The sequence below is a fragment of the Pipistrellus kuhlii genome, unplaced genomic scaffold, assembly GCF_014108245.1.
Source record: "Pipistrellus kuhlii isolate mPipKuh1 unplaced genomic scaffold, mPipKuh1.p scaffold_m20_p_6, whole genome shotgun sequence".
Lineage (NCBI taxonomy): Eukaryota > Metazoa > Chordata > Mammalia > Chiroptera > Vespertilionidae > Pipistrellus > Pipistrellus kuhlii.
This window is the reverse complement of record NW_023425562.1, coordinates 23304329-23319057: the sequence shown is the minus strand read 5'-3', so window position 1 is coordinate 23319057 and position 14729 is coordinate 23304329. Positions and strand designations below refer to the sequence as shown.

Below are 14729 nucleotides of genomic sequence, written 5' to 3'. Positions count from 1 at the left end.
TCAAACCTGGGACCCTTGAGTCCACAGGCCAACGCTCTGTCCACTGAGCCAAACCAGTTACGGCAATAGTAACTATTCTTAAAGTCTATCTTCAAATTTTAAATTCGATCCTTAGCGTAATTTAATATAACATTGAAAATGAAAGGTAACAGAGATAGACAGATTTTATTTGCTCTTTTATCCACTAGCCTTCCTATTTCCCAGATTTCCCAGGAAGTAATTATTAATGAACAAATACCATTTTCACATTAAAATACAACCTTAAAGAGAACGTATAATCTAGGAATCTAAACTTTCTGGTAAATCCAACATCCTTCTTGCTTTTACTCTTGTGAAATTTTCTCTCTTTTTACATTAATAAAACATCTTGAGAACACTGCTGAATTTAATGAAAATACTAGTATACCGTTATCTATCATTACCTCTGAAGAAAGTGGGTTGAGACAAAACCATGACGATCATTTGTTACAGGATTTCGGAAGAGTTTGCTTTTTGTTTGTGCAGTCACTATAGTTCCATCGGCCAAAGAGAATCGGTACACTGGAGTTTCTGCATGGCCATGAATATAAGCTGTTGGGGAAAATGTCCTGTTACTAATAACTATAATTACAAACAGATACTTACAGGAAAGAAATATATAAATACTTCAAATGCAACATTTTCAAAATCCAGTGCAAGACTGGATCTGCATCAAAATTATGAACAGGTTAAACTAAGAATGCTCAAGAATAATTTTCCTATCCCACAGGCACAAAACAACAACTATGGTCATGTTTATACTTCTACTTAGCATGACAAACAATATCAAGAATTATCCTTAAAATTCTTTACCTTCTTGATAGTGACGTTTCTGAGACCATGACTGCCCATCATTAAGACTAAAAAATCTCTGGATACACCTTCGAATTATATCTTCAAAGCCAGGTCTCATAGAGGATCGCAGTGAATTTGTATCTATATTGACAAGTTTTCCTATTACACAAAAAATAAGCATTTAAGTCCAACCAACAAGTATTTAAAGATTGCATATTACATGGCTTCACACTAAAAAATAAAGACACTAAATTTTTACTCCGCCATCTTTTATCCAAATTTCCATTGTATCCAAACCTCTTCTCTTTAACCAGTTAACTGCCACGTTTCCAAAATGGAAACCCATCCTCACATGCCACGATATTTTGGAATTTAATTTAAAAAATCAATTTGCAATTAATATTACAAAAATAAATATATTACTCAGAATTAGAGTGTTCTTAAATATTTTCAGCTGGAAATTCTCATGAAAAAGTGAGTTTAAAGTTGGTCAGGGCTGCCACTTAGGAAAAACATTTTTTTAATAGATGCACGTGGCATGTGGGGAAGGTCCGCCACTTACGTCTACAGATGCTTATGGTGTACAATGGGTTAAGGACACAGTCCTACAGGAGACTCTAACATTAAATGTTTTGCTATATAGACTATAAGAGTGTATCACATATCTCTACTTTCTGAATGTACAGAAAGTTACATGTCTAGGAAACCTCAGGTTTATTTTCACTTAAAGGAAAAAAAATAACACCTACCAATAAAATTGTTCATATCTGAAGATACTATCCCTGCAACTATGATGCAAGAGAAAAGATCTGCCTGAACAGCTAGTAGGGATAATTCTTCCCCTCTGAGAGGTGACTGCATTTTTGAACACTTAAAATCTAAACAGGGTTAACCAAGTACTCAAATCTGAACGCTTGACAACTTTTGCAATATCAAATGCACTAGAAATAAAATATATAGAACTCAAATATGCTAAAAAAAAAAAAAAAAAAATTGAAGTAGGTTTCATGATAGTCCTTAAAAATCTAGCTGCACCTTTTCAAGATTTGTTGGGAATCTCTCTCAGGGCTATATAAGAAATAAAGGAAATAATCCGTGCAAAGCATTCATTACACTGGGTACAGCCTGACAGCCTGAAAATATTTTCTAAATATTTTCTAAATTAACAAAATGTATATATGGCAATACACCAAGTTTTTACCTGTAAGATCATGTCTAGTAATAAAGCTCTCAGGGTTTGATGCAAACGCTCTTTCTCCTGTAGTAATGCGGCGTGCCACACAGATCATACAGGATTGCAAATCTACAATAAAATTTAACCAGGTAAGAAATGTATATAACCATTAAATGTATCTGTTCAATAGGTAAGAACATGAAATCTACCTAATAAAAGAGTAACATGCTAATTGACCATATATTGCAATGCCCACCAGCCAATCAGGAGTGAGTATGCAAATTAACCCAATAAAGATGGGGGGTTAATTTGCAGGCGCTGAGCAGCCAGGGATGGGGCGGGGCAGGATGCTTGCATCGTTGCAGGCATTCTGCACCACCCCTGGCCGCTCTCAGGCTCTGGACCTCTGTGCAGCGTGGGCAGGTGGAAAGGCGGCTCCAGGCCAGAGGTGAAAGGCGGTGCCAGCAGCTAGGGAAAGGAAGGCCCATTCTTGCACGAATCTTCATGCATCAGGCTTCTAGCTCAGTAATAAGAATTGTAACAATGGAAATTTACAAAATTACAAGTATGGCTGCTATTTGTTTCATAAACATCACAAATATGTGATCACTCTTACCTTCCCCTTCCTCCATCATAGCTCGTGGCTGAGACAGGGCAAAACACTGCATGGTTTCATATCTCTGGCGCATTTCAGGACTGGTGTTCATGTCTTCCACGATATCATGTGGTGCTTTCATCAACATACGGCAATTAAATGTATGGCTTTTTTGTCTCTGGGTCTCATTTGTCCAGGTAACTCCATTAACTTTGGAAAATAAATTTTAAAAATTGGCAACTCAGTCTATGACCATCATCAAGAACTCAAGCTATATTTTCTCATTGCACACATTTTCCTCAATAAGGGCTACACTAACATTTCACCCAGTTTCAGTTATCCATGGTCCAAAACTCTGAAGTGAAAAATTCCAGAAATAAATAATTCATAAGTTTTAATTGCATTCCATACTGCCTCAACCTGCTGGGAAACGAATCATCCTTTGTCCTGCATATTCACGCTATATACTCTATTCACCTGTTAAGTCACTTCACAGCTATCTCCGTTATCAGATCTAATGTCTCAGTAGCAGTACTTGTGTTCAAGTAACCCTTGCTTTACTTAGTAATGGCCCCAAAGTGCAAGAGTAGTGATGCTGGTGACTGGATATGTCAAATAGAACATATAAAATACTTCCTTTAAGTGAAAAATTTATTGTATATGTATAGAAAAAAAAAACATACAGTATATATAATGACTGGCACTATCCACAGTTTCAGATATCTACTGGGGACCTTGGGTCATATCCCCTGAAGATAAAGGGAAGCTATTGCACATAAAACATTAAAATAATTTCAACTAAAACAGAAACTTCACTGTATATTTTGGTCAAATGAAATGTATACCATATTCTAAATTCACCAAGATCATATTTGAAAATTTTACTATTAACCACTTGCCTTTCTACATAAAAGGTAGATTTAATTTTCTAAGAAATGGTCAAGAAAAAATTTTCTCAGTTTATTTAGAAAATACATATTAAAGGCCTACCTGTAGATTTTGGTAAGTTTTTAAGGAAATCTTTTCTGTCTTCTTCATGCAAGATATTATAGACACTTGTGTTAACCAAGTCCTCTTGCTTATATTGCAGGTATTGTGTGACATTTTCTGACACAAATACAATGTTTCCATCACGATTCACCACAAACAGGAAACCATCCAATGCCTAAAGTGGGATATGTTAATATTGGATATTATGGAATGTATGATATCTCTACTAAAGTTCATATGTTGAACCCCTAGCCTTCAATGAAGACAGGGCTTTTGGAAGGTAATAAGGTTAATTGAAATTATATAAGGGTAGGGTTCTAATAAAATGACTGGTGTCCTTACAAGGAGAGAGAGAGAGAAACCAGGGATGCACACACCGAGAGAGAAGGCCATGTGAGGGCACAGTTAGAAGGCAAGCCAAGGAGAGAGGTCTCAGAAGAAACCAAGCCTACTGACCCTGATCTTAGATTTCCAGCCTCCAAAATTGTAAGAAATAAATTTTTGCTATTTAACTCACCCACTCTGTAGTATTTTATTATGACAGCCTGGCAGCAGACTAAGACACAGGCCTTGGTACTAAGTAGATTAAAAACAAGAAAGAAAGAAACCCTACTATTGATTTAGTAATCACTCCAAACTATTATCAGCCACCATTTCTAATAACATTAGTTCCAAGGTTTTATCAATATATAGAAAAGCCTAAGCGGCCATTCGACCAGTAGCTATGATGCTCACTGACCACCAGGGGGCAGATGCTCAGCACACAAGAATGGAATTATGTAACAGACTGATGAATCTCAGAGGGAATGGGGGGGGGGGGGTTGAAGGGGGGGAAGAGATTAACCAAAGATCTTATATGCATACTACAGGCCCAGTGCATGGATTCATGTACCAGTGGGGTCCCTTGGCCTGGTCTGCAGGGATTGGGCCAAAACCAGCAGTCTGACATCCCCCGAGGGGTCCTGGAGTGCAAGAGGGCACAGGTCAGGCCGAGGGACCCCATCGGTGCACGAATTCATGCACTGGCTCTAGTAAAAAAAATAAAAAGATAATTTGAAGGAAAAAATGTGAAGTCAATAATATAAAGTCTGAACTAATGTCTAATCTAACTTTTGAAGAATTCAATCTTCAAAGCTTTAATAAATGAACAAAATTATCCTTATTGCTTCCCATTTGTCCATCTGATTCCAAGTCAGGCTACACAAACTACTCTATTCCTTTTCGAGAATTTACAGAGAAATGTACTATCAACTAAAAGGAGAGAAGCAAACTAGATGAAACAAAATCATTGACAAGACAAGTGAATTTTATGAAGGGCTTTAGGCCCTGAGTTCAAGTAAGAGAAAGAGTATGTAAGTGGTCTAAGTGAATCATATCTACTTAAGACAACTACTTAGAAAATGCACATTAAACCTTAAAAATTCCTGCCAGAAGGGAGGGCATTTTGGAGACTGGATGAAGAAATTGAGAAGTACAGATTGGTAGTTATAAAATGATCAGAGGGATGTAAATACAACGTAAGAAATAGTAGTATAGTCATTAATATTATAATAACTGTATGGTACCAAGTGGGTACTAGAAATATTAACCTGTTAACCAAGCGGGACTTATAAATACGTCAAACATAAACAATATCTGGAACAAGGAGGACATATGAATACGTCCTTGAAATATATGTTGCGCCCTGAAATGGACAGTATGTACTTTTTGTAATCTTTATAATTGTTCGTAAAATTTATAATTTTTTAATTCGGTTTCCATTTTTTTGTTGGTATTCTTTTCTATTTGTTTGTAATTTTGTATTTTCCTTTGTGCTTTACATATAAATAAACGAAAAAATATATATTTCATTTATTTTAATTAAGTATAAATAAAAATAATAATATGAAATTATTAGTCCTAGTGAAAGAGTATGTGCCCGTTATACGTTGCGTAATTAAAAAGGGAACTCCCCAGTTAACAGGTTAAGGAAAACACTTTATAAAGTATATTGTCTAACCACTATGCTATATACTTGAAACGAATACAAAATAATAGTCAATGTAAACTTTTTTTTTATATATATATTTTAATGATTTTCAACAGAGAGGAAGGGAGAGGGATAGAGAGCTAGAAACATCGATGAGAGAGAAACATCGATCAGCTGCCTCCTACACACCCCCTACTGGGGATGTGCCCACAACCAATGTACATGTCCTTGACCGGAATCGAACCTGGGACCTTTCCAAACCGGTTTCAGCTTGAATGTAAACTTTAATTGAAATTTTTAAATTAGAAAAAAAAAAATTCCTTAAGAATTTAAAATTGTAGTACGACATATGATCAATCATGAAAAAATGCACAAAGTCAGTCTGAGGTAAAATATGCTCTACTATTACCTTTCCTCTCTTGCTCCTTGGTATTTTTTGTTTACTTCCTCAGTTTGCAATTACAGTTTTATAAGTAAGTGCCCCTCTTTCCCTGCAGGCCTTCTGAGTTATACATTGTAAATATAAGAGCATTTTTCCATCATATTCAAAATACTAAGTTCTGTCTCATAAAAAGAAATCTATCTTTTTGTTCTCATTACCTAACCAAAATTTCAAGTTTTTTTAAAATAAAAACAGCTTACTGGATAGCTAAAGCCATATACTTACCTGAAGTAAAAGTGGTCCTAAGGAGTCTTTGTCAATAACCCCCTGTCCTGTAGAAGATACATCAGCTTTCTGAACATCATCATCATTGGAAATAGCTTTTCCTAAAAAGACAGAAAACAGTACTACAAAGAGCACATATACCAGTGATAGATTAAATCCATCTTCAAATAGTCCCCAGAACAAAGAGACACACATGTGCATATGCACATACACAATATTTCCTGGTAAGAAAACGATACTACCATTTTTACATATTAAAATTAAACTTCAGAGTTACCTAGGAGGGCAGAAGATAAAGATGCCCTAAATTTTCTATCATTACTAAATGTCCTACTACCCCATGGCTTCCTGAAAAAGAACTAACATTTGACAAAGAGTGCAAAACTGGCCTTCTTCCAATTCTCTGTTAATAGTCCTGAAGAGTAAAACTGGTCAGTCATTTATCCATTCCCACAGAGGCTAGCCTCAATTATGAGCAGCCCCCGCCTAAGCAACAAGGAAGCAAAAAGATAATTAACAAGTTCCTTCTAAAAGACTTGAGTGTTTTTCTTACTTTGTATTACCTTGCTCTTTTATTTGGCGTATCTGTCTTACTGTTTCCTTCAAAATTGCACATTTATCTGGTTTGACATTGAAATTGTCAATATCACTAAGATTAGCAGATATCAGTTCAGCCAATTCTTCAATGTATTTACTCTCCTGCTCCCGTCTCCGCTTTTCACCACTGCAGGTAAGACTAAGAAGAGGGGCGGGGAGGGGGAAAGAGAGGAGGGACATGAATATACCTATCACAAAAGAGCTATGAACAGAATCAGTCCCTACGCAACACGATTACCTTCATGTGTAAATAAACTAAATTCAGCCAATAAAACTATCAAAACATTGTGTTCAAAAGTGGTACAATATAGCATAAATTCATGCAAACCTAAATTCAAATCTACCTTTTGTTAGCCCAGTAGCCTTGAGCAAAATTAATCTCCGTTTCATCAATCTGGAAATTGGGGATAAGTATTAATAATGAGGTTTCATAAATTGTAGATTGTTTTTATTTTCAACTATCACATTAAAATTCAAATGATGCTGACCTTGGTAAATACAGTACTTAAAAGGCTACAGAATATCACTGCATAAAATGCAGCATTTTATTTCTATTTTTTTAAACTTCTAACTACATTCAGGAAACAAATAATGAAGCCTTACAAATGCCAAAATATCAACTAATAACATGTTCTTAAAAAATATTTAAAATCCTTATTTATAATAATCTCAGTTATCTGTTCCTAACTCCTACCTCTTCTGTTGATAAATGCTTCTTATAGTATCACCCTGTTAGTATAATATTCTCGCTTCTATCTGAATCAGCGATAAAGCGTCTATTACATCATAAGGATGTCTTTCTCATCACTGTACTACTTTACTTACTATAAAGCGAAATAACAGTATTAGAGCAAAGACAAAAACCAAAAACATCTAACCAGAGAATGTAAACAACAAAAAGTCGAAATGTTATCTTTAGATCAGAAAAATAAGAGTAGGGGAAGAAATCTTGGTGAAGCATCAGAATTTAAACTGCCTACCCTTGTCCTGGGGTATCACATGGCAATTTGCGTTTTCGTGAATCAGGGACCAGTGGATCCAAGGAGTTTTCTCCTAATCCGCTCATCGTGAATATACATCAGCAACTAAGAAAGAATAATAAGATAAAAACATTATAAAATATCCATGACTCTATAAAGCTATTATATGCTTGAATGACTGCACATCGTATAATTCAGAACTACTTTCCCTAACTGGTTAGATAATTCTCAATATTCTTTTTTGTAAGATTTTTTTTAAATTGATTTTTAGAGAAAGAGGAAAGGAGAGGGAAAGGAAGAAACACTGATATGAGAGTGCAACATCAATCAGCTGCCTCCTGCATGCTCCCTACCAGGGATTGAGCTCACAACCCAGGTATATGCTCTGACCAAGAATGAAAATGACAACTTTTAGGTGCATGGGACAAGGTCCAACCAACTAAACAACATTGGCCAGGGCTTGATATTCATTATAGTATATCAACGAGTAAACTGAAGACAACCTGAGACCATATTCCTGTTTGATTACGTAGAATACCCAACCCCAAGAGAGAAATGCTTCTCCGGTGCTTCCAAAAATGCGTACACTGAACACCTCACAAGAAATTAGGCATTTTCTTCATAATTAATAACAGACAAAGAGATTGCCAATTCCTCAATTGATAAAATCCTAAATTTTATTTCTTTCCAAGTAAGCATAAATAAGGGCTTATCATTTGGTAAGAAATGTTCCAATGATAAAAGTCTAAATTATATCAAGCTGTTTTCAAGGTAGCACATTTTTTTCTTTATATTATTTCATTAATATTTATCATCCAATGTGTTTTATTCCTTTTACTTCAAAAAACCTAGATTGTATAAATAACATGTAAACTCCACTACATTCTGCTTAGGTACACAACAATTAAACTCAAGTAGGAGAAGGGGGGAGGGGGGAGAGATAGATTTTTATAAGATATACAAAGCAAAAAGTATTTTTATATTAACTGATGGAAATATAATATGCTTTGATTCAAGTTTCACTAATAAAGAAAAGAAATGCAGAGCATTTCTTGTGGGAAAAAGAAACAGATTTTTTTAACACTGAAGAGCTCATAATTTTAAGACATCTATAACTTTAACTTATTAAGAAATTTTTTTGCCCTAAACTCTCATTTAGGAAAGCAATCATTGTTCTAAATAATTCCAAGTCAACCAAGCATTCCAAACTATTTTTTTCTTAACATGCTAAAATGCAGCTTGTAGTCAATCTACATTCTGAGACATACATTAAAGGACATAAATTTCCACTAGGTGGCACAATACTACCAAAAAGGGAGGTTAAATGAAAATGTAAAATTTCAGGCAAGATGCTGATCAGACTTAAAATATGTAGTTTAAAAATCAAAATTACTTGATCATTAATCAGGAGTTCTAGATTACACCATTGTCTTAACAGATACTCTAAATATGAAATAAATATCAACAAAATTCATTCTACCTATAATTTTGGTATTAAAATATAAAAGGCTGAAAAGCTAAGATGTTTTAAAAACTTGGTGGGTTTTTTCCCCTCACAATATTAAGTTACAATAAAGGAGCAAAAAAGAATTAAAATAACTTTGCTTAATGCTATGATTTTAAAGCATACTCAGAATATAATACAATCCCAGAAGCCTTTTCAAGCCCCGGACACTGAAGTACAGAAAATGACTACAGTGGACTTTTAATCAAATGAGAATCTAAAGGCCCAAAGTGTATTCAATATGAACTCAACCATATAGATCTTTGAGCCCTTTTTGCAATTATTTTTTCTTATATGAATTGTTTCTACTAAAGAGTTAATCTATGCTATACTACTTAAATATATGAAGGTGACAATACACACTTTACTAGTAAGTTTACAGTCATCCCTCAGTTATCTACAGGAGATTGATTCTAGAACCCCCTTGGACACCAAAATCCATGGATGTTCCAGTCCCTTATATAAAATAGCATAGAAAAATACAGTCAGTCTGCATCCACAGATTCCCTACCACAGATAAAATTTATGTTGAATGTAAAACCCACAAGTACATAGGGCAGACTATATAATTAGGCAAGATATTCTGTGCAATTACCTCAAGTAGAGAATAGTAGCCATTTACAATAACTTTCAATGCTATCAAAATTTAATTTTACCTATGTCTATGTTATTTGGAAAAAGTCAGAAGTATATCCACGATAAATCCGATTTAAAATGAACTAGAATCTGCCAAAACCAGTTTGGCTCAATGGATAGAGCGTTGGCTTGGGGACTGAAAGGTCCCAGGTTAGATTCCAGTCAAGGGCATGTACCTTGGTTGCAGGCATATCCCCAGTAGGGGGTGTGCAAGAGGCAGCTGATGGATGACTCTCTCTTTGATGTTTCTAACTCTCTATCTCTCTCCCTTCCTCACTGTACAAAATCAATAAAATATATTTTAATAAATAAATAAATAAATAAACTATTTAGAATCTTATAGCAATTGGACAGAATTCCTCATATAAATACTGTATGTCCTTCCATACATAGTAGTCAAACTATAGAACATGTTTAAGCTTAGACATTAATAGAATAAAACAAACTGCTAGAAAATAAACATTCCTACACTTGAATTCAGGCTAAAAAGCAGCAAATAATTATACTTGTCAATCAGCTCAAAAGCCATGAAATTGTTACATATGGCTTAGCAGCATTAACTAGCTTTCTTTTTCGTTATTTGAGGTTAAGACAGGAGGGGAAATCTTGATTGTGTACAAAAACTAGCCAAATGCACAAGGATACAGGAAGCACTTACTCCCTGTCCAAAAGGAAAAGATATTAATCAACAAAACTAATGTCACTAGGCAAGCAAAAAGTTATTTTGTGGAGGCCTAAGAAAAGCCATACCATGACAAAATGGGGAGGAGATAGGTTACCCAGTATATCTCAAATGGCATATAGACCAACAAAAATATTTTACTTTTTCTAAATTAATAAGGAAAAAGGGAACAACTTTTGTTGCTACAGTGCTGAGCATATCACATATTCTATGTAATTTCTCATGGCAACTCTCTAAGGTATGTATTATCATTCCCATTTTATAGATAAGAGAATAGCTACATAACTTTTCAATAGATCACACACAGATACCGGATGGCAGAACTGAGACTGCGATTGCTTCAAACTTTATAACCAACAAAATATTTATCTAATGTTTCTTGGGCATTTTATCTCAACCCCATCACCACCACCAAAAAATAAACCTTTTATACTGTTGAATCACACTATCTCCAACCAGTTAGCCAAAAATTTCTCAGCCCATAAGTAAGAATATTAAGAAATTATTACATCCAGGGTTAAGGCCATGCACTATTAGGGACAGAGGCAAGGAACTGCTCAAGTTCAACAGGTACTAAATGTTGCTACTCGCCTCCAGCCCCTAAAAACCAATCATTACTCTACAAGTCACCAGATAAATTGTCCTTTGACGTAGTCTAATATTAACCGTGACTCTTATTTCCACTTGAGACGGTCAGTGGCTCACACAGCAAGAAAAAAACCTGAGATCAGAAAATCACAAACTATACCCTAAAATAGTCAAGTATTTTTATTCTTGTATTTTGTAAGATTAAATGCTGGGGCCCAGAACTCTCTGACTATCCCCACCAGTAATTGAGTTTATTGGTCAGGCTTGTTTGCCTGAGTTATGCAAGGTTATGATTAATATGCTAATTTAGGGAGTGTTTCTGGGTGTCTCCTGAGAATCACAGTAACTTAAGGAAATTTTTCAAACGACTGTAGAGTTGACTTCTTGAAAACATCTTGAAACACTATGTAAAAACACATATTGCTCAAGTCAATTAGAAGAAAATATTGCTCTTGGAAAAAATTTATGAGACATTCGTATATAAAGGCACTACTCAAAACTCAAGTTACAAATTGGCATGCTTACTCAAGACACTTTAGTATGCAGTCACCACTAGTTCATCTAAAGGCTTAATCCTACAAGATTATATTTTCTAAAATATCAAAGGCTTTATTTCAATCTGTTGTGCAGCTCCAAGAACAGCAGTGCCATGGAGGAAAGACCTGAACGAAATACAGCCACAGATTTCCAGGGGACAGGGAGTAGTAGGGGAAGAGACAAGTCCACACATGGAACCACAATGAAAGCTTCCTCTTCCAGTGATTATTGCCTACCTTTATGCTTTAATTCCACCTTGGTAATGACAATAAGAGCTAAAAAGAGACAAGGAGGGAGGAAAAGAGGGGAAAGTTCCAGATAAAAAACTAACTGGCAATATCTTTTTGTTCTGCTGCTGATAACCTGTTATGTTTGGTGAGATAAAGTATAAACTACCTAATGCAATCCATTTTTTTTCAATTTAATTCCATTTTAGGTCCAGGAAATAGAAAGGAATGATACCACACACTGCTAGAACTCAGGCTAGCAGAGGAGGAAACCATTTAAACACTTACAAAATAATTTTGTAAGTGTTCAAATGAACACACTGTAATAAAGTACATGGGAACAGATGATAGGAAACCTACCAGCTTACAATTTAAAAAAAAAACCTGTATAAATTGTGTCTACAGCCTTGGTGCAGACACTATAATCTCAGGACCTGGTTATTCTTTTCCTCTATCTTTATTTTATAATGCCAGCAAATATGGAAAGGAGCTACCAGAGAACAACCAAATAAAATATATTATTTTTATTATGTAAATTGAGCTGAAAAGCATCCGAATGTAAATTAACAGTCATTTTATCCACAAGGTTTCATTCCCTCTTCTTCTTATGTTTGCCTTTCATTCTCAATCAACAGGCCAATTCCAAAGACCCTTCACATTTTTGCTCCCGTTTAAATTTGATGAAGTCAAACTCAAACACAAACTCCTCAGAGGCTCTAGTACCAGAATTGGGCATACCAATTAGCCAAGGCAGGTGTTGGATGCAACTGGAAGCCGGTTGCTAAGAGACTTTTCAACCTCTACATAAACAACCGAGTTGAGGTCCACAAATATACATTGTGCAGAGAGAGTTAAACAAGCCAATTCCATCTAAATAATATTACCCTCTCCTGACAGCATACTACATAGTGGGGTAATTCCTTAGTTGTTTTAAAGGTTACACTGACTCCTACAATTTAATGCACTGGATCTATCTATAATAATAAAAGCATAATATGTAAACCAACCGAACGACCATCCAGACTATAGCACACACTGGTGCCAGGCCAGCCAAGATGGGTGTGATGCTATTGATCAGGGGGCCCATCATCGCCCCCGATTGCCCCGCAGAGGGAGGCCCAGGTCACCAGTCAGGGAGCGATTGAAGTCCAGGCCACCCTCTGCAGGGCAGTTGATGGGGGAGCTCTGCAAAAACGGAAAACGGGGGGGGGGGGGGGGGGGACGACGACGACACTCAGGCAGCACCAGGTCAAGCCAAGTGCTGGGGGGGGGGGGGGGGGGGGGCGCGCGCAATGGCCCTGGCAGCCAGGGTCACAAAGGCCTATCATTGCATGAATTGTGTGCATTGGGCCTCTAGTTCATACATAAGAACATAGCTAAACTTACACTTCATCAACCTATTCCGGCTTCATTTTAAACAATAAACCATCAGTCATACTTCCTCTTCATCATTACCACTATCAGCAGCCATCCAAATGACCTATGTTAAGAGAGAATTCTGACCAAGAATTATCAATGAAATATTTCCTATTCTGTTTTTAACCTTAAATCTAATTTCTCTTTATATCTCCTCTTCATCCCTCTTCTATCTAGAACGCATCCTTCAAGATCAAGTTCAACTGTCACCTCTAGTGAAAGCATTCCCAACGCTCCCAATTAGAAGTTTTCCCTTCTTTATCCTGAGCACTTTTCATACTTATAACATCACCCTCTCTTCCTCTTCACTTTTCTGTCTCCCCTTTCCTCATATAAACTCTGAACCATTATAAAAACTTGTATGAGACTTTTATTTCAAACTCCTTCCTCTTTCTTTTTTACAACTACCACTAATCCCCTTGTTCCTTTTTCTAACTCCCTTTCCACTTCCTCCTTCCCATCTTATTAGCTGTACTTATTCTATAATCTTCCTAAAACACGAAGAAGATTCATTGGGGGGAGAGAGGAGAATCCTTTTGTAGAACATATTTGCTTCTTCCTAACATGTAATTTTCACTTGGGTATTCCCATTCCAAAAAATATAGTAGCTTCAAGCTATCACAATAAAACTCAAGGATTGAAATCCTTCAGCTCGCCGAAACCGGTTTGGCTCATTGGTGGAGCATCGGTCTGCGGACTGAGGAGTCCCAGGTTCGATTCCGGTCAGGGGCATGTGCATTGGTTGCGGGCACATCCCCAGTAGGGGGTGTGCAGGAGGCAGCTGGTCGATGTTTCTCATCAACGTTTCTAGCTCTCTATCCCTCTCTCCTCCTCTCTGTAAAAAAATCAATTAAATAAATAAATAAATAAATAAAAATAATTCCTTCGGCTCATACTATCCTAATATAAAGAGCCAGGAGCCGTCAAAACCAAACCGATGACAGGTCACCATTAAGTGCATGGAGTACCTCTCGGTCCCGTGTCCCTCCTCCCACCCACCCCAGCTGCTCACCATGTAGGGGGGCGGGGGGGGGGGGGGGGGGGGGCAGCAGATGGGACTAGGAATTGTTGAGCAGCAGCGGAGGGTGGCTTCATGGGGCCGCAGCAAGCTTTGCTGAGCAGTCCGGGGGGGTGGGGGGGAGTTTAGAGGGGGGCGTTGAAGATCATCCAACAATGAGCTTTGCGGGATAGCAAGCTTCACAAAGCAGTCGAGGGATGGGGTAGGCTGGAGGAGCAGTCACAGGGCAGGGCGGGGGGAGCCTCACAGAGCAGTCGAGGGGCCTCGAGCATCACGGAGCATCCTGGGGTGGGGAGCTTCACGTATCGTCACAGGGCAGCAGAGGCCAGCAATTGA

At 36.8% G+C, this 14729-nt stretch overlaps 1 protein-coding gene across 8 annotated transcripts in view; it reads right to left on the bottom strand.

Moving 5' to 3' along the window:
* Positions 1 to 14729, bottom strand: part of NCOA3 (nuclear receptor coactivator 3) — a 94116-nt gene that overhangs the window by 21032 nt on the left and 58355 nt on the right. For 6 of the 8 annotated variants that reach the window (XR_004984556.2, XM_036419666.2, XM_036419668.2 and 3 more), the window contains 8 exons: positions 7786 to 7890; positions 6772 to 6944; positions 6209 to 6309; positions 3573 to 3747; positions 2604 to 2792; positions 2015 to 2116; positions 832 to 972; positions 423 to 570 (listed from right to left, as the gene is read on the bottom strand). Coding sequence is in view for 7 of the 8 variants with exons in the window: in XM_036419666.2 (XP_036275559.1) it covers positions 423 to 570; positions 832 to 972; positions 2015 to 2116; positions 2604 to 2792; positions 3573 to 3747; positions 6209 to 6309; positions 6772 to 6944; positions 7786 to 7871 (1115 nt within the window). In the remaining variant the exon portion in view is untranslated. Of the gene's footprint in view, positions 1 to 422; positions 571 to 831; positions 973 to 2014; positions 2117 to 2603; positions 2793 to 3572; positions 3748 to 6208; positions 6310 to 6761; positions 6945 to 7785; positions 7891 to 14729 lie in introns of those variants that run through there. The other 2 variants (XM_045574313.1, XM_036419669.2) reach the window with 2 other exon arrangements.